General features: G+C 40.6%; 3 protein-coding genes across 12 annotated transcripts in view; 2 read left to right on the top strand and 1 right to left on the bottom strand.

The window, feature by feature from the left end:
- SLC16A3 (solute carrier family 16 member 3) overlaps positions 1-5480 on the top strand; it is a 31553-nt gene extending 26073 nt beyond the window's left edge. For all 5 annotated transcript variants that reach the window (XM_083728025.1, XM_083728023.1, XM_083728024.1 and 2 more), the window contains one exon: positions 177-5480. In XM_083728025.1, coding sequence (XP_083584151.1) covers positions 177-439 — 263 coding nt within the window. In that variant the 3' untranslated portion in view covers positions 440-5480. The remainder of the gene's footprint in view (positions 1-176) is intronic.
- Positions 1-24380, top strand: part of MBTD1 (mbt domain containing 1) — a 119694-nt gene that overhangs the window by 14341 nt on the left and 80973 nt on the right. The gene's annotated exons all lie outside the window — the stretch shown is intronic.
- CSNK1D (casein kinase 1 delta) overlaps positions 10675-24380 on the bottom strand; it is a 30578-nt gene continuing 16872 nt past the window's right edge. The window contains exons 9-10 of one of the 6 annotated variants that reach the window (XM_083728043.1): positions 16270-16337; positions 10675-12818 (exon numbers count right to left, since the gene is read on the bottom strand). In XM_083728043.1, the coding sequence (XP_083584169.1) occupies positions 16305-16337 (33 nt within the window). In that variant the 3' untranslated portion in view covers positions 10675-12818; positions 16270-16304. Of the gene's footprint in view, positions 12819-16269; positions 16338-16597; positions 19496-21674; positions 24275-24380 lie in introns of those variants that run through there. The other 5 variants (XM_083728042.1, XM_083728040.1, XM_083728041.1 and 2 more) reach the window with 5 other exon arrangements.

Here is a 24380-nt window from a genome sequence, read left to right on the forward strand (position 1 = left end):
GCCAAGAAGTAGCGCACTCACATGTGCCATACTGGAAGTTAAAAATAAAGAGCTATCAGAATTCATAGGGATTCTAAATTTATTGAAAATGTTTCTTCAAATTAAGAGAGTTGGGAACTTAGAGAATGGGTTTGATTGAACATGTTGTTGATGAAGCTGTGAATTTTCTCTTCCAGGGAAAGTCTTGGACGCAACACACAAATATATGTATGTTTTTATTATGGCTGGCGTTGAAGTGGTCACTTCGGCTTTGGTGCTGGCTATAGGAAATGCCTTCTGTATTAAAAAACCAGCAGAAACACACACACAAGAAGATGTCGCTGAAAGAGAAGAGTTAAACAAATCTGGAAACGCCAAGGTGGACTCTATTGAAGTGGAACACTTTCTGAAAGACGAAAAGAACGGGGAAGTTGTAACTAACCCAGAAACCTGTGTGTGAATGCGACATGGACGAATGCCATATATTTAGAGGAGGAGTCAGAACATTTCAACACTTAATTTATTTTAGAAATAGGACTAGCTTAGGGCTGGGCCATCTTGTTTGGGAACTGGAGGCCAACCAGCTTGTGAGATCACCCTTTGGAAGCTGGCTTGTTTAAAAACCTTTCTCCCCACTTAAAATGGGGTTGATCTTCAGGCTAAGCTGCCTGGGCATACCTACTGCTGTAAGCTAAACAAATGGCCTTCTAAACACATGTAGAGGTCCCACTACGCATCACAAGAAAATGCTCACTTCGATGAAACTGTATTTTAACTAGAGAGGAAGTGTACATAAATGTTCCCGTAATGCAGAGGAAATACCCGTCTATTTTTGTGTGTGTGATGCACCTCAATGTATCTTCCATGTCTTTGTGTGCTTAAGGAGGAATGGCTTAGCAAGGAGAAATCTCAGGGACCTGGTTGTCTCTAATAGGTTTTCCAAACCTATTCTTTTCCACGTGTGTTTAGATCATTTGACTCAACCCTAATCTAATTTTGATAACCTGTACAATTTTCAATAACTTTTTGGTTTGTTAAATTGATTTTTTATGAGTTTTGTTTTCATTGTCCTTTTTACTGGAAATATTATACATGTACCAAGAAGGACACTGCAGTCCATCCCAGAAAACTCCACAACTGCTCTTCTCAAATGACATCTGGAGAAAAGTGATGTTTAGTTCTAGCAGGCCAAAAGAGCATTCCTTGTGTGCTCCCTGCTCAACTCAGCTTTAAGAACAGACCCTCATTTATAGAGGAAGCCCTTCCAAACACAGGTGATGGGTATTAATTTTTAGATGTGAGCCTCCAACATTTGCAGGTTCCAGATGATACTGGAGGAGGGGGAGCACCCACATCTTGCGTGATCAGGCGGAGAAAAGGAGTTGCAAAAAGGTGCTAACCAAATGCATTGTCACTAAACACCGTACACCTCTATTTTGAGGCATTCATGGGATTGTTGGTCATTACAGGATAGAATGGTTGAAAGGAAAAAGAGGAGGGCAAAGGAGGTAGGTTTGCCTCCTCCATATTCTTTGGAATTAATACTCCAGTGGTGCAGCTCTCCTGTCTCTGTAACTCTCAGCAGCTTGTGAAGTAGTATGTGGACAATCAGACAGCAAATGGCACCCTTTGGGGACAGAGGTGGGGTTGTTTGCAGAGGTGAGATGGGTTTCATTTGGAAGCACAGTGTTGGGGGAGGTGAAAGCAGTTTAACTCACAGCATCTCCTTACTTAAAAGAACCGCTAGGCTTGCTCCGGGATTCGCATTACCACTTAATGCATGTTAATCACAGTCATCTCACAATTAACATGGACTCTAACCTGCTCCTTCGTAAAGTATTTAAATGATGGGCTGATGATTCTGAGGGCTTGCATACACAATTAGAGGCATTTGAGGTTCTTCCACAGGTGGGTGTTTTAGGGTTATTAGTTCTGAATGAAAAACCACATATGCGGATAGTTGATATAAGGAATTGAGGTTAGAATTTTGAGTTGTGCATCGATCCCATCCTATGGTTTACATAGGGGGTCAGCAAGTGGCAGCCACAGGCAGAAACCTGGCCTGCAACATGAAGTGTCTGGCCAGCCTGTTACTATACTACACTACATTCATGCCCTACAAGCTCACTAGACAGGTAAGATGACATGATAGCAGACGGATATTGGCTTATTCCTCTGCTCTTGTACCATTCCTTACACCATGCGTATGTGGAAAATGTCAGGCTCTTAGTGGAAGGGAGATTGATGAAGGGAGACTGATGAGGATACGTGAAAATCTTAGTGGGAAAAGGATGGTAAAACAATTCTGCCATGCACTCTGAGCCCAGAAATGAGGTCAAATTCATGCATGTATGTCCCAACTCACGGAGTTAGAAAATTGGTTGTCACTTGCTTACAAGATCACTAAATGATGACTGGGCACATTCTGCCAGTTGTCAAAGATGATGGTTCTTTCCCTAAAAATGCAGTGAGATATTAGCCCTGTTCACTCATTCCCTCTCATGTGATTCCAAGTGTTTGAGTGAAGAGAGCAGGGACACAGTTGCTAGCACCCTCTCTACATTTTGATCCCAACAGCTTATAGTTGTGTTGCTCTCTACACAGTCAAATGCAATTTCTGCAGCAGAGAAAGCAGGCTCCTCCCTAGGGAAATTCTGCTCAAACACGCAGAGGGATGCTGATGGGGACATGATGGAGGGGGTGAGGCCAACAAGTGCACTTCCTCCTCACATGCATGTGGAGGAATGAATAGGAGCATTGCCAAGAGACTAAGAAAATAGTCAGAGACTTCTAATCTCTAACATAATGTTTAACCAAAGGGGGAATGTGCTGATTATTACTTTTGATAACATTACATTTAGCAGAAGCTTCTATTCTTCTGAATTTAGTAGTAGCAGCTGATGGCCAAACCCAGGCAAAAACGACCTCACAAAACTTAGATCAACCTTGATCTGGAATGCATAGTATTTTGGGTGAAGATACCAAGATCTAAGTTAACCTACATTATGAGAAGGAAATGATTGCTCTGAGCACCAAAACGAGGTGTCAGGTTGATGCCCTGATGAAACGATTAAAAAATGGTAGGCTAAGATAGCTGTACCACATAAAACATTTGCAAGGGAGGGCATGTTAGCTTCGGGGGGGGGGGGCAGTCCAAAGCTGGCTCCTCAACATAGCCAAAATTTCATTAATATGTTCCTTAATCAAGTTCCTTAATCAAGATAAGCATTGATCTAGTGAGAACTTCATACTGGCTATTGAATTAAAATGTATTTGATGGCAGGGGCCAGATGTTTGCCTGATAATTTTATTTTGTATTCTCCTAGACATGCATACATCAGCTATTTATTTGTAAACCCAGTACATTATTTGTACGGAACAGTCTCCTTGTCCTCTTTCAGCTGCAGATCCTTTGCAGAATTCTGGCTATGCCTGTTGATTTAAGATGGTTAGGAAACATGTGTTCTGCTGCACTGACTCATGTAGAGCTTATTCAACACCATACATCTGCTTCTGGACTGTGCTGGGGCGGGGGAGCAGAATCACATGCCCTCAGCAAATGCTGTACTCTTTATTATTAAACTGCGGTGTGGATTACACTTCCAGTCCTAGAAAGCAACATGTTGATTGTTGTGAAATAAAAAGGAAAGAACTAAATATTCACAACTTCCCTACTCCCCAAGCTTCAAAAGCTATTTGTCAAGGAGTGAGTGCGGCTGCCATTTTGATAAAAATAGTAATAATAAACAACTCAGCTCAGTAGCCCTCCGGATCGCAGCTTACATATTTAGAAGAGAAAAGGAGAAAGAGAGAAAGGAGATAAGAAATGGGAAGCTAGAGCCATAGGGAAGTGTTGCTTTCACCTCACAGGACTTGGCCAAACAGTAGTTTTAAACAGTCACAAATGCTGGGAGGAATGATGTACCTTTGCTCTTCCTTTGTCCAAGCTCCTACCAGGTGTCATTTTTTAAGGGACATAAATTTAACTAGCTTGTGAAGTGCAGGATTTCAGAAATCAGGGACACAAAGGAAGATCCTTTTACTGGGACAATTTGAGTCTCGGCTTCATACATTTCTTCTCAACGCAGAAAGCTGCTTATAACGCCTTTGTTCACAAAAAGCAAGGAAAAAACCCCATCACCTTCTCATTGACTATGTATCTTAATGCCTTTGAGTTCCTTTTCTTGGGGTGGGGGCAAAATCTCTAGAGAAGAAATGTACTATGCATAATGTACAATTAACATTTCCACGAGTTTCTACGCTAACTGCAAGGGATAAAAAGAACCCCCTACCTCTTGGTGCAGTTCTGTGAAGTAAAATTTGCGACACTGTTTTCTGTTCGGTATATGGCTATAACTTACACAGTGCCAGATGACGTTTGACTATTCTATATTTGATGGACTTTTCTGTTATCCCCTCCAGCTGTTTTCTATAAGGAATGTATGTAAACATGTATGTGTGAGTGCAAATGGGCGCAAAAGGGTTGATGCAGGAGAACACGTCCACAAATGAAAATGAGCTACAGCAGCTTACACACGTACCCTTTGATCCAGAGACTTGCATGTGCTCAAGAACGCGCATAGCATCTCTTGAATGGACAAAGGTTCTGATTCTTTTCAAGGCATGCGGCACACGTATCAGGATATGCAGCCTAGGTCCCCAGCATGCTGTTCTAAGATGAATGGGGAAGATTGTGTGTGCAGGGGAAACTGTGGGTCCATTGATACTCCCGCACACAGATCCCTGCATTCAGGTATCCGAACAGACAAAAGAACCAACTTGGGTTCTCTACTACATAAAGCAAAAGTACCAAATTATTTTTTATTCTCTTTTTAAATACGTAGTATATAAAGATCTATATTTTTATCCGTTTGGAGGAGGCATGAAAGCAGTTGAACCAAATAGGTTGAATGATGCAACAGACCTTTAAATAGTGACCAAGAGCCTTGTTTTTCCCCTGCCCCCTTCAACACACAATTGCTGAAGCACACATCACCCTGGGGCATGAGATGAGGGTGTGTGAGCACAAGATGCTTGGAAACGATCCATTCTGCTGAGTCCCTTCTATGCTATTTTATCCAGAGTCTATGCAATTCTTTTCATACTTCAACAAAACTAGCCCCCTTCAACCGTTACCGTACGCTCAGAGGCTTGCCTTCTTCATTCTCAAAAGTGCAGCAGCAGCTGCTGCTGCTGCACCAGCTCAGTGGTGAGGGAGGGTTTCCAGGAGAACAAAGCTCTTGTGTGCTATGGGCAATGTTTTGTGCAGGATTTGTCTGTCTCAGTTGTCGGCGTGTGCGTGTGTGCGTGCAATATATGGCTGTGTACGACTGTGCTTGTGACAGGTTTGAAGCAAGTGAAGTCACTTTTGTCCCTGCTTTCATGTAAATGCACTTTAATGTAATACAATGTGGATGTCATGTCAATGTAATCTGGATTTATGCTTTTCTAGTGAACTGTTACAACCATAGTGAATAAAGCTATTTATTCTGTTGTCAAAATATTGTTGCATCAGGAATTATGGCTCTGAAAATTCATTCTTCTGCTATTTTTATTTTATTCCGAGGCATAGTCAACAGCCTAATTTTCTATCCAGCCTCAGCTCAGGCATCTATTTGTCGTGCTAGGTTTCCAAACCAGAAACATAAAAATAGATAATGCCTCTGAGAAGCAGATGGAAAATAATCATGTTCACACTTCTAGAATGAGGGAGAGAAGACTTCTAGATCAGAGGTTGGTGGGTCCAGACAGATATAAGCTAGGCTATTTTCTTGAAATAACACACTGGGCTTGGAGGGGTGTGTTTTTTTTATTTCTGACTACTTTGCAAAAACATCTGACTTCTCCATCAGGTTGCTTTGTCACTTTTAATCTGCAGTTGTCTAGGTGATCTTTGCCTGCAATTCTAAGCTCTCCCCCACAAACTGAAGGCCAGAAATATACCGTATTTTTTGCTCTAAAAGACTCACTTTTCCCCTCCTAAAAAGTAAGGGGAAATGTGTGTGCGTCTTATGGAGCGAATGCAGGCTGTGCAGCTATCCCAGAAGCCAGAACAGCAAGAGGAATTGCTGCTTTCACTGTGCAGCGATCCCTCTTGCTGTTCTGGCTTCTGAGATTCAGAATTATTTTTTTTCTTGTTTTCCTCCTCCAAAAACTAGGTGCGTCTTGTGGTCTGGTGCGTCTTACAGAGCAAAAAATACGGTACTTCAAAAATTGGAAGTTCTAATTCTTGTGACCGACGTTAGAACACTAACCGACCTGGTTAGTGTTCTAACTGCTTGTCCTTTCACTTAATATATGGAGCATTGATATAAAAACAGGTCAAATGAACAAATTAAGCCAATGACCCCAAGCTCTGCTTCCGTCCTATCTCACAAGGCACACTAATCTATCTTAAGTAGCAAAAGGAAGAGTTGTGTCATTTACTGAGACACAATATGGAAACCTACATGAGGAATAACATCAAAGTCAAAGAAGTCAAAGTTCACATGCACACCATACATCTAAAACACATTTAAAGCCCATGGTTTCCCTTAAATGATCCTGGAAACTGTAGTTTACTCTCACAGAGCTACAATTTCCAGCATCCTTAACAAACCACAGTTCCCAGTATTCTTTGGGGGCAACTGTATTTTAAATGTGTGGATGTAAACTTTGTTTTAAAATGGGAACATAGAGCTTTGAAAGCACTGGGTTCTGACTACTTAATACTACCCAGACCTTTAGGTTTCTGAGTTGTTAACCATTACCACTGAAACATAATCCTCACACTTCTGGAACCAAGCATAAAAAAGGATGTATGCTGCTTTTTCTTGAACCAGTTCAGGTGCCAGGGATTTTATGCAGCTCCACAATTTGTGGGAAATGTGCCTGCTCCGTCGTATTTTCTACATCAATACCAGTAGGATCAGGGTAACACTGGGCTTTAAATAAGGGTCTGCATAAATTTGCGGCCGCTGCTGTTTAAAGATGGGGCTACGTGCAACACTTTGCATGTTTAGCGCACAGAACAGTGGGAGTTGCTGACTAGTGGGCAAAAGCTAAGTGTCAAAACCAGGGAAGACTAAGCATAAAGGCAGGGAATGCCGCCTTGATAATCCTAGCTCCATAAGGGCGCCATGTTACTTTTATTCCTGAAGCCAAATTTGAATAGGGTAATCTTTCATAAGCTGCCCTGAGAGCCTTTCAGGGCTATGAAGGGGGATAAACATTCTAAATGAAGATATGCTGCAATACGGGGCTGGGGGAGCAATCACACAAACTGTAGCAGATTCAGGATTAGGATCACCCTCAGGTGGTGGGGGTGGTGTTGAAATTGGGGGTTGAGGGGTTGGAGAAGAGACGGAAAGTTCTGGCTGGGGCTGCAGTGAAGGGAAATAATTGGTTTTAACACTTTCCCTCTGTTTAACTTCTCCCCTTCAGAAGCTTTTGCAAAGGGATTTAAATTAAGAAAACCAGATGTGGAAAAGGGTTAACCCCACTTCCGTAGTACAGTACCGCACCAGTCATTAAAAAGAAAAGAAAAGAGAGCAGATCCCAATATTATTCAAATACATATGTACTTTGCGTGAAAAGTCTAGAAACTAGTTTCTGCTATGGAACTAAAATCCTTAGGATTACTGATACACAAACTAGGTTAAATCTAGATTTCTTTGTTTTTGTTTATTTTGAGCAGCTCACCATATGGCAAAGTACTATTAGGACAAAATAACAGCCAGGCTTTACTGTAGGGTGGTTGAACACTGAATGAGTGTGAATTATATGGAGGGGCAGATGGCAATAGCTTCTGCACAACCCAAATTAGGAATAAGCACACATATTAAACTGCAGGCAAAATTAACTTGGAACGCCAGTAACTCAAGGGCTTTTCTTAAAAAAAATTAAAAATGTTTTGAAGAAATGTTTTTGCTAAATGTTAAAACACCACAGACAAAATTGTTCTTTACTCTCATTAAGTACAGGTCACATAAATTCATATAGCAAGCCTTTATGTCCAGAAAGCCCACTTAATGGTTTTAGTCAAAATTCTGGCCCCCTTCACTTTGTTCTCAGGAAGCTGCAGTGTGGGACTGTGTCTCTGGTCCCATTCCTAACAGCACACCTCTGCTTGGCTCCCCCTTCCTCTTGCCTGCAGCAGGGAGGCCTCTATGTTGAGACTTCCCGGGATACTGGAAGTCTTAACAGTGCTCCAGGACCCAGGAAGCCCACACCTGTCCAGATCTTTCTGCATAGGCTTACTTGCTTCAGATCTCCCCGTGCATGGCAGAGGGAGCCATGTATTAGGGTGGAGCCAGAGATAAAGCCCCCAAGCCCTTCTCTACCCAGGTTGCTTCCTTGTGAGACTAATACAGTAAGAGAGCTTCTTTAGATTTTAAGTTATTTGCTGGACAAAGCAACTTTAATCCTATAGCTATAGCTAGTCAGGATGAGAGAATTATGTAGCCAATGACAGGCCAGCACTTCTTCTTTATGATGAATGAACAGAGGCACTAGCATCCCATCAGTGCTGACTACCGTAAGTCTTGTGGAGGGAATACCAAGTAAGTGAAAGTAAGTAGGTCGGTGCCTGACAGTAGCGCTTCTCAAATTGAGCCATGAAAAGGCAACCCAAAAAGCACCCAAAGTAAATTGCTTCCACACTTGTAAAACGAAAACTTGTATCAGACTTGTATTTAAGCACTTGCCTAGTAGCCACTAGCCAGGGGTGCAGAACGTATGGTCTTCCAGATGCAGTTGAACTATAACTCCCATCATCCTGGGCCACTGTGACCACGCCTGATATAGCTGTTGAGAGTTGTAGCTCAGCAACATCTGGGGAGCCTCAGGTTTCCCACTCCTGCCATGGGCAATCAGGAATTGCATGCAGGTGAGGGAGCAAGCTAGTTCAGGAGAGGTGTGGGGGGGGTGCTGACCTCTTTCTTCTTGGCAGAAAGCGGGCTGGGGGAAGAAAAGTCCCTGACTGCACCCTGACCTTTTATGGTTGTGTTTTGTATGTGGAACTCCCTGCCTCAAAAGCTTTGATTATAATTCTTTACACTGGTATTCTGCTTCCACTTGACAACTTTGCTTTCAACAAGCTCTCAATCCTGTTCCTAAATCAGCGTTAAGTACTTATTTACTGCCTGATATTTAAAATGGTTTCCCCCACATCCTTCTTTCAATACTGTTCAGTAGTTACTGCTTTACATTTTATTATTTTAATGATGTAGAATATTGTTGGTTCTAATTCTGAGTCCTTGCTGTATTCTGTTGGCTGTTCTGAGTGCTGCTGCAAGGAGGGAAAACAGGAACAAAACTAATGCAGCAGGCTGTTGCAAGAGGGACAGAGAAGTTCTTATTCAGTAACTCTTAAAAGTGCTGTAAAAGTGAGGTATGCCTCCAATTGGAGAGAAAATAAGGTTTGGAAAATACTGAAACAAGAGTTCACCTCTGCATGCATATCCAGCTTCTACTGCCAGGTATATTGCTAGGTGAAGGACAAGCCCTTGTCTGTCTCACTTTTGGAACGACCAAATACAGCCTATCTGTAGCGCAACTGAAGACGGCAGTGTAAGTGATACATAACCATCCAAGGTATGAAGGTTTCACTGTTTGTTTTGCTTAGCCACTCCAGGATATAGTATTCTGCTGGGTAGTAGTATAGCGCAGCAATCTTTTAGATGAGTCAGGTCTCCCAAAGATTGACCTGCTACTTTTGGAATAATCCCACTGGAGGCTTAACAGCCATGTGACTTTTATTACAATCATTGCTTATTCTACATGACTGTGTAATGTCTGGTTTTATTTCTGAGCTTCTACATTTCATGGTGCAGTAAAGAGACTGTGACTGCCACTGGTGGTAGGAATGACTCCATTTTGTCAGGTTTTGATATTGACTAGCTTCCTAAGTTTACATCTCAGCGCTTACTTATTGACTCTTTTTGCTATATGAATGTTTCAGCATCCAATGCTGAAAAATGCATGGTACAGTGAGATAGACCCAGATCTTTGCCTGCAGCAGTGGTTCCCAACTGGTGGTCCATAGAACCCACGGGTCCACATAACCCACCTAGGGGGTCTGTGGCACCGTCCACATAACAAAAACTACCATACAGGTATTAAAATTTTCAAAAGTATGGGTCCGCAGTACTTAGCTAATTGGGAACCACTGACTTATAGTGTATGTCACCCTTTGGGGATAAATCCACCCTGCTTTTTCCACTTCCAACTTTCCATTTCCTCCCAATAGAACTCCCAGAAGATTTTCACATCACCTCCCTCAAATTTCAGTGGCCACACCCCAGGTCAATTTCACACTCATCCCAGCAGAATGAACACTGCTGTCTTCACAACTATCTCATCTAGAAACCAATACTGTTCCCAGAGCACACAAGAGGAGGAGAAAGGGGAAAGCCTTGCTAAACTATAAAAGCTGGCAAAACAAAAATCAACTCCTCAAGATAGCTGAGAAGTCAAAGCAGATGCCTGGCGTTAAAACCCAGGTGGGGAACCTATAACCCTACAGATGTTGATGGTATCCAATTTCCATCAGGTCCAGACCGCATGGCTGATAAGACTGAGAAGATGGGAGTTGTACTCCAGCAACATCTGGAGGTTCCCCACCCCTGCCTTAAAATTTCTGGCAGTTAGCTTTGAATAAATATGTTGTTCTATAAGCAGAGAACCCATTAGATGTGCAAATAAAGGCAAACTAGATAGAAGTCCTTATGAATTTATTTACACAATTATTAAAGTACACAAATACAGTGGTAATACAAATGAGGTGTTCCGAGATAACTTGATACCAGTACACAGGTTTAGAGAGACATTCTAACTATATTTTCAGTAGGTGATGGTGGGATTTAACTATAATGGAAGGGCGCAGACTGCCCACAACCAAGTACAAGTCTAGAAATTTGCATCAGTCAACTTTTTAAGTATAGTACAGCAATTGAAGGTTCCAGATATATATAGAGAAGAAGAGGCTGCCTTTATAAGTCTCTAACATTACATCATTTGACCACAAGTATTTACAAAGAAAGCACACAGAAGTGTAGAACTGTACAAAATGGAAGTGCACATGCCTAAAGAACCAACATCCACAGTAACCAAGTGATACAGTTATGCAAAATTCTCCATGGACCAACATTTAAAAACATTCCCATTGCACTTCCCCAATTGTGGGTTGCATCAAATCAAGACTTTTAAAATACAAATAAGCACTTGGTTAATGTTCTAACATAGCTAAAGGAAAGCGACAAGATTGTTCATATCCACAAAACTAAAAAGGAACTGGCAAAGCTTTGAAACAATTGAAAAAATTGCAAATTAAGAGCAAAAGAAAACCATGGAGTTCTATTAGCCACCAAGTTTCCAAGGAAGCATGAATCTCACATTTGTTGATTAAAAAGTAGTAACACAACATATCTATGTATTGCATCTTCATTCCCAAGGTGGGACTGATGGTACTTTGAGTGGTATTTGGTATGATTCACATGCCTTCTACTTTCCCAGATTACAGTGGGATAAATATATTGCTCATGAAAACAAAGGTTCTTCCATATTTATAGCTGGCACACTCATTTGCTAAGGTAAGTGTTTTGGCCATTACTTCTGTATATCATCAGCTGAAGGCCAGTTGTTCCAGACTTGCACACTTTAATATTAAAGAATTCAACAAGCTTGAATATTCTCTTGGCATCTCGCAGCAGGAACATTTTGTTTATAGCTCGGAGCCTTGGCATAATGCAGCAAGCTCTAAGCACTTGTCGTTCTCCGCATATTCAAGAGAAGCACACCTACTACAACGCTGTTCACACCGCAGTGACAGCATTCAGATTTTATTGGCATCTGTACCAAAAACCAAGCAGAAATCATGGATCCTGTCACTCACATGGAACCCTGCTCTATGAATACATTTTACATTCACTTAATAAAACCTTCCTGAACAGGTTATTTTAGAGCTTTGACTTTTGTTCTTCAGAGTCTATGAAGTGATCTTATCACCTCTACTGGGTTTGGCTACTTCTCTTTAAAATTATCTTCTGCTCTTTCTTGGACAGTACTAGAGACGAATAAACATTGGAATAAAAATATGTTTATGCTGCATGGTGACTGAACTTTAAAAAAAAAACAACCCTGGAAGAACAAGACAGCCAAAAGCAAAGATAATAAAAATGTATTAAAAAAAATATTGAGAATACTCCTCTGTAAAATGGGACCATACAAAAGTAAACAGTGTAAAATAAAAGCAGACTGTTCAAATTCATTTACACATTCCCTGCCTGACTTAAGTTTACAAGAAGTTTCAAGTCTTGTTTTTATTTTGTTTTAAACTTCAGGATTGTTCACATTTCTACACAGGTTCCAAATCAACAAAAACGAGATTGATTTCTTTTTTTTTTTTTACAGAGAGTTAAGCCAAGAATCTTAGCAAAATGAATACAAAACTTTCTTAAACCAAGTAAAAGATTTATAGTTACAGTAGAACAATAAAAAGGGGGGAAAGGCTGCCGCCTGTGGAGGGAGAACTGAAATGGCTATTAAATAACAGGCGGTTAATGCTGTAAACCGTCTCTTCCTTTTCCAGCTGTGTTGCTAGAGTTCACATAAGGTTATCAGGTTTCTGGCCAAAGCCTCTTGTAGTGGCAACTGCTGGATTCTGTCCATGTTCCTGTGAGTATCTTTAAGTAGCAAGGAGAGATCCAGTTGTATTATTTCTTCTGCTCTAGTTTGGGGTAGTTTTGCTAGTAAAAGCCATTGGTAACAGGAGATCAGCCATGCATTATCTGCCCCTCAATGGCAACATTTCACCGATGCACAGCAGACTGGAGAATACTGGTCGTCGCCAGAGCAGGAATCTATTGAAGCCAAGGAACAGGGTGTCAATATCAGCCCACACCTACTGAAACGGCATAAAAACTGATCCATTAAAGTCTTCTTGGCCACTCCTCATAAATACAACTGGGCAGATGCATTCACTTCAGAAGGATGAAATGAGTGTGCACAAATCTACGTCCTGACAGAATCGCCGTTACACCCAGCAGGTGGCACCCATGAAGTGAATGGCATTTTCCTTTTGCGTAAAAGCTAAGGCAACAAAGGCACCTCATGAACAAGGAGAAATAGTATGAAGAACGAGGAAAGAAGCACATGCTGGCAAAAAAGACCGGATGACTTGGGTAAGCTCTTGAATCAGTAATGAAACCCAAATCAAGAGATAGAGTGATAAATGCAAGTGTTATATAAAAGAAATCCATCTTTTTAGCAGCAACACTGTATTGAATATGTTCTAAAAGATCCTTTCCATAGCATATGCCAGAATTAAGCAAGGCCCCTGTGAACTCTGCAATCAGAAATTTGCGCCCAACCTGGCAGTGTAGATTGTCAATCGCAACCAGAATGCTGAAAGTGATAAGGATTAAGTGAATTCTAGGATCTAGAAGTCATTGTCAGTCTTAGTTTGTGGAGGCTTCAGCACACTGCATACCTGAACAAAGGAACAATTTCTAAAGAATTGCCCCAACACTTTGATCAGCCATTGAGGTACCTACAAATTCTCTGAAAGTCCTCTGGCTTTTCGGTTCAAAATGAAAATGGAAGTTTCCTTTCATAAGAATGGGAATGAAATTTGCCTCAGTCTCTTCCCTTCAAATATATATGTGTTGGATGGGAAACCACTGTTCGTCTTTAAAAAAACCACAGAAAACTATTATGCACTCTGCAAGATATGGGGACAGTGCAAAAGGAAGTCCCTTTCTTTACAACCACAAAATAAAATTTCAATGGCAAAGGAATAAAAACTCTGCCAACCTAGGTGGATTTGGAAAACAGCTTGCACAAATCTGATGGTGAGAAGAACAGTTTCAAAGGATCCATCCATACTTCAAGCCTTGTGGAAGCAATCCTAAATTCAATATTACAGCAGCCAAAATTAAGCTACTCAGCTCTGTGGAATGTTTGGACTGACAACAAATAGCCTGTTTACATAGTTTTGACCCTTGGAAGAATTGGGACTATTCTTTTGATGCACAGTTCATAGGGACCTGTTATTAAGTCAAACTGCAGCAGCGGTGATGTTTTGACATGCAACAAGAGGTTAATCATTACAGACAAAGACCTTGATAGTGGACTGGATTCTACAGTTCTTCACTCAAAGGCAATTTTTACCCACTTTAGTTGCTAAAATGTTGATTTTTGCTGCCCGACCCATTTCAGTTCCCTGCCGCCACCGCCACCGCCACCGCCGCCACCACCACCACCACCACCACCACGTGAAGTGGGGTAAGCTAGCTGAAAAATTCCCACAGAGTACAAAATACAGGCACTTTACATCTCTGCTGTGGTCCTGCCTTTGTTTTAGCACACTCTCAAGACAAGCAGAAGCATCCTGTTAGGAGGACCCAGTGTGAACTCTTCATTCAAGGTGGTTCAGAAGAGAATCCTCTCGCTCAGTCGAAATTATGAACAGCTGGATTATCCAGATGATCTGACCCATGTGGATAATCAGTTTGCTAATGTAATTAACAAAGTAAAGGGCTATGGAATCAAACGAACACAAAAGCAGCAGGGAGAAGAGAAATAAGGTAGTGAGAGATTAGTGTAATGTGGAGTTATAACAATGGCGGGGAGAGGGAGAGAGCCCAATAATAGGATCTAAGCAACAAGAATTCAGTCTGACCGAAAAGCAAAAGGAACAGCCTCTACAGGTTGGCAACAAGCTACAGATTGTCTACACACACACACACACACACACACACACACACACACTTCATTTTGCTCTGCTGAAGCTCCTTCTATCGTCAAGACAAAAAGATCAATCAATGGATAAGCTTTAGAACTGCTGCTGTCACAGGCATCCATTCATTTTCTATCCATGCAATCATTTAGAAGTCTCCTGTAAAGAGTCTAGAGGCACAGTTTCATCTTCATTGTCAGTTTGAAAATGTTTTTTTAATCTTTGGCTGCTTGTGGGAAAGGGACGAGAGTAAAAGGATGCATTAATGCTCTGTTCTAATCATATTTAAATTAGGCAATTAAAAGACAATATTACCCTAACTTTTCACAGTACAGGATACTTGTGTGTGATTGAGTTTTATTGCTCTATCCAGTTTTAAGTTATTTAAAGGTTTATAGCTGTGAAAATGTTTGATCTGATTTCTGCTAAGATACAAGGAGTCTGTGAGTGATAAGAAACCTTTCATTTATATCTTCCTCAGGGAAATGGACTTGCTGAAAGTGTTGGAAGGCATGTTATTTAAAGTTCTAGTTCTGCAACAACACTTCTTGCAGGCTCTCAACTATTTAAAAAAGACTCACATGTTTTGTTGCAATAGGGTACTGTAATTGCTCAGGAATGCAGGTCTTATATAAGACACAACACTCAATTCTAACTTTTACTAGCAAACATGTAATAATCTTGTGATTAGCAGAACTAAGGCCCCCTTCAGATGTGGCATTTCTCCTATACTTGGTACAATTCCAAATTGGTTAAGATTCAATGGCCTGGTTCGTAAATCACGGCAAGCCAAAGACAGTGAGCTTATGGAGACTATGCAAATTTGAGGATTCCCAGAGAACAGCTAGCAGCTGCTCATCTCCTCCCAAATCTTGTGTACTCCTACATCAGATTTTTTAAATTATTGTCTGTTTGGTTGTATGTCACTTTGGGCTGCCCTGGCCAAGATAAAGTGACTAACGAATTAAATAAATTAATAAAATGCTAAGCCAAACTTTGGCTGAGCATGTCACCCAAGCTCAGGCTGGTGGACAAGTTGTATGGGTTTTTCTTGGCCAAAGTTCATGGTTATAGTAAGGAGAGGGCTTAAGCACAAGTCCAGGTTTAGATGATGCACTAAGCTAAAACTTAGCTTAGAAGCAGAAGCCTGCATATTTGAGTAGTCCTGGTAAGTCACTGCTTGGTTTACAGACATATACACCAGGCTAGTGAATTAGCAGAAAAACAGAAGGCTAAACAAGGCATGTACTCCCTTTACTGGGAGATGATTTCCAAGTGAGAAAAAAATGCCACATGAAGGACCTTAAGTATTCCAGTACTACACTGTAGGTTACCCTGCAAATATACCATCTGATCTATCAACAGTTATGGAGCAATTTTAGGGAAGTACTACAATTTTTCAAGAGGGGGAGAAATAGTTTTAATTAATTTGAAGCACACCTACTACTAAGGTCATCTGCAAGGTAGAAGGAAATAAAGTGCTGAAAGACATGAAAAGCCACCCAATTTGATGTCCCCGCAGGAGTGAATCCAAGCCCACCCGCCAAGCTGGTGTCTCGTGAGAATGGACTCACCCAGTGCTGCTTTCCAACGAGAAGGAGACGAGCAGCTACTTGCCATGGTGTTCGAAAGGAATGCTATTCTGAGGTGGGGGGAAAAGACAGCCATTTGTAACAATTCCACTGCCCAATATATAATTCCCAACTATGATTCTAACTGGAGCTGCTCTGAATCTGGAATGGTTCTTGATTCAGAGGCCTCGCAGACATTGATTCTTCAGCGATTTGAAAGCCCCTACAAAGCTGACAACTTCCTGACTTTAAGGTATGTGTTTTCAACAACTAGTGGTTTAAAGAAAGGCTGCTTCAGCAGCAGGTGGCAACCAACAGTTTTTGGAGGTGCTTTTTGTTCCAGTAACTCTCAGCTCAAAAGCATCACCATCATGTTAACTGTTTATCGCCAGCACTGGCCACTGATTCAAAAAACATTTTCCTGTGTCACAGCGACTACTCTGCACAGTATTTCAAAACTCTTTGAAATGGAAGAGAACCCTCATCTCATTAGCACTAAAGTGTGTACCAGCTCAATCTGAAGCCTTCTGGCTGTGATCCACAAACAAGCATATGGGCACAACTCTGAGAGTTAAAGCAGCCAGCCTTTTACACTCTCTCCATGACAGCACACAACTTAGATCTTGCAGGCTTACTAACCTTACAGATTCACCACATCTGTATGTGTAACACTGGCAATTCAAAAGAATCTCATATTCTCAGGGAAACAGGTTTGATGTACAACACATTTCTAAAGCTAATAAATGCCAAGTTTTTCATTCAATCTGGTCAAGTAGAATTAGTAGGGATCACAGCTTCCTGATTCAAGTCTATTCCCCCCCAATGGTTCTCAATGCCCCCTTTCCTTTATGCACAGAGCAGTTAACACATGTTCACACTTTTACATACACCAACACTTAGCAGCTGGAGGTGGAGCTTATCTATGTAAAAAAAAGTGGGGCAGGGGGGGGGGAGAGAGAGAAAGGCCCTCTTACTTTGGGGGCAATCACTGCAACATCAGAAGAAACATTCAGTTTAAACCTTAAATGCCCTCTACTCATCTCCAAGTATGTAAAGCTAAATTCAGCAAAATTGCAGCAAAAGTTTTTATTGCAGTCTAAGCCATCTAGAAGTGAGAGGGTCAACTGTTTATTCATAGAAGGCACATCAGCACTTCCTATCCTTCAGAAGATGGCCAAGCTTGAAAGCCATCGTCTTCTTCATAAATGAGTTTGTAAGAGGCACTATGCCATTCAGGTAGCAAAAAGGAAATCTGTGTACATGATAATCAAGAACGTGACCAATTTTGTTTTCTAACCAAAACAAAGATGCCCCTGCATCTTTCCCATGGTAATGGAAAAGGACAACCAGAATTCCCCAAAGAACAGAACCTCTGAACATGTTTGGGAAAACTTGTGTTTGAAACGATAAGAGAGAAAGATTAGAGCACACCTGATTAATAAAATGTTACATCATTTAATTAAAGGCCCGCTTTTACAGAAGAATGTGAAGTAAAAGGAATGGCTAAGGGAAGACATCCAAACAACACTACTTATATAGCAGCACTACAAGTACATAATGGGCAAATAAAGTTCGTTGATTAAGATAAAGCAATACTGAGGATATGGATCAATTCACAGAACTGTCAGCTGAAATTCCCTTAGGAGCAAGGGGCCATTAGGCCACGTGCACTACCACCAAATGTGCTATGATATGCTATGGCATGCAGATTTACAGTTGCAACTGTTCCATCTACATACAGTTGCATGCACAAATACAGAATCATATCATGAGTATGATGGGGACTGTCCCTGCAGCCTCACTACACACAAAAGTGCTGGCTAGCAATTCATTAAAACAGATTTTAGGCCAAGAGTGAGAATCTAATTTCATGCAGGAGGGGAGAAAAGACGGACTGGTGGTTGGGAAGCCAAAAGAGATGAAGCAATGGAGAGGGTAGAGAAGCCCTTGGTAAGCAATTCGTTCAGACCACTAGCCAAAGAGGGAAAATTGTTGAGAAGGGGCAAGGAGAAGAGAAGCTGAAATGGAGAGCCATGGAGGAGAGGAAGCCATCTAAAGCTATCAGTTCAAACCTTTGGCAACAGTGATCTGTCCTTCTCCAGCCAGCCTGCTAATGCGAGAGAAAAGTGGGTGGCCTGTTCACTTTTGGCTTTGGCTTTGTCCACTGCCATCATGTTGCCCACCTCCAGATTAATCAGAAGGGAATGTGGCCAGTTATTCAACAACAACAAAAGGGAATACAGCCCACCCCCTGCACATTAGATAATAGACCTAGGAATCCAAGTATGTCTCAAGACTATTCTCGAGTGATCCAGAGGGAGCAGTCCTCTTTTTGTATTTTCTCAAAAGGCAGAGCCTCTGTAGTCCATTTTTTGTTGAAGTGATAAACTTGTGTGTGGGTTTTACCTCTTCAGATCACAAATGGGGGCTGACATTAACAAAATACCCCTTCATACAAGAGATTCATTTCATTTGTAGAAGTAGGTCAGGGAAAGGGCTAGGACCCTTCCACCAAACATCTAGTTTTCCATGTGGAAAGATTTGAGAGGTATGTGTACTGAGGAACATTTGGTCATCAGTGCCCCCAACAGTAGTCTGGAGGTATGCATATGATTGAGGTGGGGTTTTCTTGCCAACCAGAATGCCAACCATTTTCAGATTTAGACATACCTTGTGTATTTTTTGTTCCAAGAAACCCTGCTCCATTTCCAATATTCTCCTCCCAACCACTATGATTTTGAAGGTGGTAAAACTGATTGCAGTTCTGCACTGCAGCCTGGCTTTCCTTCTATTCATCCTCTAGGGAAGGCTTTTGCCCACCCTACTTTATGAGTCTCTAACTTTAGCAACCCAGCATGAACCACAACATTAGTCTTTCCATTTGATCTCTTATATGGCCACTAAGTATGGAATCGTGTCACTTGGCCCACAACCACCTACCATACCAACTGGAAGGAATTTTTGGCAGAGGCCAAAGCATGAATCTGGTCAATGTAAAGGACCTAGAAGTTTAGCAGTTTTATTTAATACTGTACAGTAGAATTCAAACAATTTGAGAAGAAAATTGTCCCTCTTAAATCACTTCTCTGATCTTTATTAACTCTTCTTTCTTCACCATCTTCTGCCTTTTGTCTCATTTGCTCTTCCTTCTGCCTTTCTTTCTCTGCAGCAACTTCAAATTCTCAGCTCCCCGCAGGCTCCACACACAACCCATCCCCTGGTGTACCTGCTAGAGTGGTCACCAAGGAAATAGTTAAAGATATCATTACTGGGATTTAATGCTGACAGATGAAATATTACTGGGGTGCCAGATAAGAATTCACATAATTTAATCATGTTTGAGATGCTTTGGAGCTGTGGAAGAGGCTATCGTGCTTGGATTGTAACTATTAAAAATTACTCTCTCTCTCTCTATATATATATATCTGACTGCTCTCATGGCAACATAAGCATAGTAGGTAGGTTGTATTATACCTACTGCAAGAATTGTGATTTGTTAGGAAAGCAGGGTTCTCATGACCAAGGGAAACTCTCTAAAAGTGGTAGCAAAGACAGTTAGCTAAAGAAATTAGTACTAAAGTGGAAATCTTCAAAGGAAAGAAGACAGCAAGACCTTTAATCTTTCAGTGTGTCAGCACACAGAGATTTGCAGAAAGGGACGACACACATTTTTATACTGTAGTTCTGTTAAGGGACTAGCCAACCTGTGTTTTGTTGCTGCTAAACCTCTACACCACAATGCTGAACTCCCCACCCCTACAGGCTACCATGCACAGCACTATAGTATAGCATGGGGAAAGCAGTTCAAGCCAGTAACCAGGAAGGATGCATAGGCAGATAACTGATGTAAAATTACTGGTGGAGAGCCAGAAGCATAGCCAGTTTTCTGCTGACAGAAACACACCGGTGTTACAGTGGTAAAGGAAGTGTGGGCTGGTACCATTTGCTACTTAGCAGGGGCTACTCTCACTCAACCCAGGAAAGTGGCAAATTTCAAAAGCGCAGCGAATTTCATTGAAGAAACAACTGCACTACACTCCGTACATTTTCATTTCCAAACGCAAAAGCCTCAAGTTTGGCTAGAAGGATATTTTTGAAACAGTATTTAAAAGCTATTGTGATAGACCAATCTCTTTTCGTTCAGGAAGTGCTGGATTCCATACTCTTAATCTTTACTCTCTTTTGCAAGAGTCTGAATAGAAAATGTAGGTCACAGAAATTTCATACATTTGTGACTTAGCAAAGAGGGTCATTTGTAATTGCATCAAGTACGCAGTATAACGCTCCACTGCATTTTGTGAAGCACCTTGCTCAGTTTTTGAAAAAAACAGTTGCACATTACAGATTATTCAAACAATTTCTTATGAAATACGTGCCCTTTGCTAGGAAGAATGAGGTACATGCGAGAGGGCTCATATACCAAGATACTTCATTTTGTAGCAGACAGGGATCATATACCAAGGAACATCAGTGCCATCAGACTAATCATCCTCCGAAGTTTTTATAGTCAGTGGAAGCTAACATGATCTACTACAGAAATTGGCAGTGGATCCTTTTTGGTTTGAATTCCACTGTTTAACCCACAACTACTTCTTACATATATGGAGACGTAGCACCCCGTTGTCCAGTTAAGTACAAGGAAGGGCAAAGGCAGCAAAGCAGCTGGAGAGGGCTGCAGCTGGTAGAAGGGAATTTACCTTAATCAGTTTGGAATTTATCTACTTGGATTTTCACTTTTGGGATTCTCAACCTTTAATGAGCCAGGTTTTCAAGGTACAGTATTTATATTTACAAGATGAACCAACTGAAGTTTTAGTCTCGTTTGGCTCATAACCTGTCAGGTGTTTTTGAAACGAGGTCCTGAGAACAGAATGAGCAGTCGTTTCATCCTGAAATACTGCGAATATGTTTAAAGTATGTTTCTGAACCAGTTGTTAAGCTTTTAAATAAACTATTTTACTTTAAACAAGTAAACAAAAAAGTAAACAAACTGCACTAAATTCATGAGCTGGTAGAACTATTACACACTCATGAATGATTTGAAGGGGATGGAGGGTCGGTCTATTGACACATATTTTGTAATTGGTCCTGGGATCTCTGCTGGAGCGGTACAGAAATATTTTAAACTACTTTTTACCCACTTAACACAGCCAAGGCAAACTTCACAGTTCCACACCCATTTTTTATAAGGTAGTCATTTCAGATGAAAATGACCAATTAAATGTGCAATGCAAACCATCATTACAAACAGAGAGCTAGGAAAGAGACACACTGGTCTAGACAAGACTTATTGGACATTTACTGCCTTCTAAGTTCAATGATAAAAAACAACAAGATTTGCAGATATTAGATGCAATTCATTCTGCTTTTCAATGGCCCTGATGTAAAGGAAAGCAAGCAACTACACCTCAGAGTCTAAAAGTGCTTTATTCCAGGTCATTTAAGTTGTTAAAATACGCACTTTCTTCCTCTTCCTTCGAGGTCTGCTGGAGCTTGGCTTTACAGATGGAAGATAAAAGAGATAGTCTCAAAACTCCAAAAGGTTTATTTTTCCTTCTTCAAAATTATCAAGTCTGCAATACACCCACAGGACACACTCATTTAAATCCTAGAGAGAAACATCTTCCCCAGCTCCATCCCAGCATGCAATGTCAGGATCTTAGAGTAGGGATCAAGGAGATCTTATCCACTGTGAATCTGGCCAGTGTATATTGAATGAAGGGGGAAATATGCTTTATACACCTCTTATTTGTGTCTTGGAGTAGACATTTGTTGGATATTAACAAGAGGAAAAAGAGATTCAGAGACTCGTTCAAAAAGCTACCATCTGTTTTGCCTAAGACTGGAGATAGCATTCAAATCAAGCAAAAGTATGGCGTTAAGAATAATCAGTATGACAAAGAATGCCTATTAGGTACAGACTCTGGGCTTCCAGAAAATCTTACTTGTGTTGTTTAAGGACTGGATCTTTGATTTTGAAGCCTCAGTATATAGTATAATAAACTTTAATCACTTTATTGCAAACACTAGTGATGGGTGACAAAATTTGTGCTCCTATGGAGTTGAAACTTGAAATTGCATATTATTCTACATTAAAGACTGTCTTCCCAAAAGGTTTTTGCTCTTTGTATCAGATACTATTTAGCATTTGAGGAATTGTGATGGTTCTGAGCTAGAGTCAAACAACATACCTTTAGCAGTAACTACTGGTCACAGACAAAAGTTTATGATGGTTTTGATATAACAACAGCAAAAAACCCAGAAGTTTTATTTACTTTTGTGAAGAAAACAAAGAACAATTCTATGCATCTTTACTCAAAAACCAAGTCCCAATGTGGTCAATGGAACTCACTATAGCCATGATGTAAAACAATCAATCTCTCTTTTTTCTTACTGCAACAGTCAATCCAAACTAACCATAATCAACACATTTCCTCCTTTATACTTTTAACGAAAAAAGTTTTAACCCTCAATTATCTTTCCAACAAACAGGCACCACTGGTTTGAGAGTTTTCTATTTTTAAAGCTACTAAAAGCTCCTGTCTCATCTGCTGCCTTTGTCTAACATTTGTGACTGTTTGAGTTTTGATGCTTGGTGCTCTAGACACCAACTGCAACATCCACATTTATGTCCTGTTCAGCTTTGGAACCTTTTGTTCCTTTAGCATTTCTTCAACTGACACAAAGTCAAAGATCAATTTGCCAATGCCTTCAAATGGCTCTTCTCCTGATCTGGCCTTCCCAAAATTTTTGTGTGTTCTCTGGTTCTCACACATACACCCTTCTCTTAGAATCAAACCTGAACAATATCACTGTTCAGAAATTCACAACTGGTTTTTTAGCTACTATTTAGGTATGAGAAAGACTAGAGTCCCCTGCTGTGGCTTTCATGAGACAAAGCTTCATTTTGTAAAGTACTGTAGGACTTGCATGAAATCCAAGCCTTGTTTGGTTGTGTGTCACACACATTGTGAGGGAATCTACAATGGAGTAAGAAACTGGAATGTTTCAAGCTACAAATGTTAGTGAATATCCTCTCTTCAGGCACCAGACAAACATTTTCCTTCTGTTTGGAAACAAACAAAAAAAAGGACCAACAAAATGGAGTCAATTGTCATTCCACTGCACAACCATGCAGGATATGCATTTATCTTCCAAAAATACTCTTTCTTTTATACAACATTAATTTACACTTACAGCCTGTTATATGAGCTGTGCTGTAATTCAACTGAAATACTCTGAACATATGCCACAGGTTATTAAAATAAACCAGTAATGCATGCTGTAGGCAAAACATTACAATCTGCAATTAGCTGTCCCATGGTCAAGAAAGTTGCTTACTGCAGTCAGGTACAGACTCATTCACAACAACTAGTCTAGTTTAGCTCCATACTTTCAACAAGGATGCATGCCCAGGGCTAATTTGGAAATCATTTTTTACTTCTAGCTTTAGTAAATTCTACAAGAAAATCAAAGTAATATGAATAGTACCATCACCTAACAAAGTAATACAAAGAATGCAAGACAGAGCATTCCTCTTTCAATCTCGTATTTCACAGGCATAACAATTTCAGTGCTACAGTAGCTTTAAGCACACTCCTCTTATACCGGATATGATTACAGATGGTTACTTATACCAGACAGAAGCTGGTAGCTATTTTCCATAAATGGCAATTTATTTGAAAATACAGCTCAAGCCATGTCAAAATTGCCAAATGGGTGCAACTTTGCAACTAGACACTACAGAACAAAGGACTGATGACTAAGGCTACAATTTACATTGCCCATGTGTAATATTGGACAAATTGAGTCTGTACTAAGGATAAAAGGAGAGCACTTATTGATCCTTCTTCGGCATGAAATGTAACAAGTAATAGCTTTGATTCATTTGCACAAGGCTTCTGAGATCTGCAGTGGTTAGAAGAAAACATGACATTTAAGTCAGTTGATGATTCACATAGTATAGTAAAAGTCACTGATATTTCCATGGCTGTTAAAAGTCTGTATCCTGCAAATACACAAATATCCAAAAAGGCATTAAACAAGGGAGGTACCCAGCCCTCAATTTTAATAACCTATACAACACCCTCCTTCACACTTAAACTTCAAGGTCA

This window comes from Podarcis gaigeae (assembly GCF_964106915.1).
Source record: "Podarcis gaigeae genome assembly, chromosome: 2".
In the NCBI taxonomy this organism is placed as follows: domain Eukaryota; kingdom Metazoa; phylum Chordata; class Lepidosauria; order Squamata; family Lacertidae; genus Podarcis; species Podarcis gaigeae.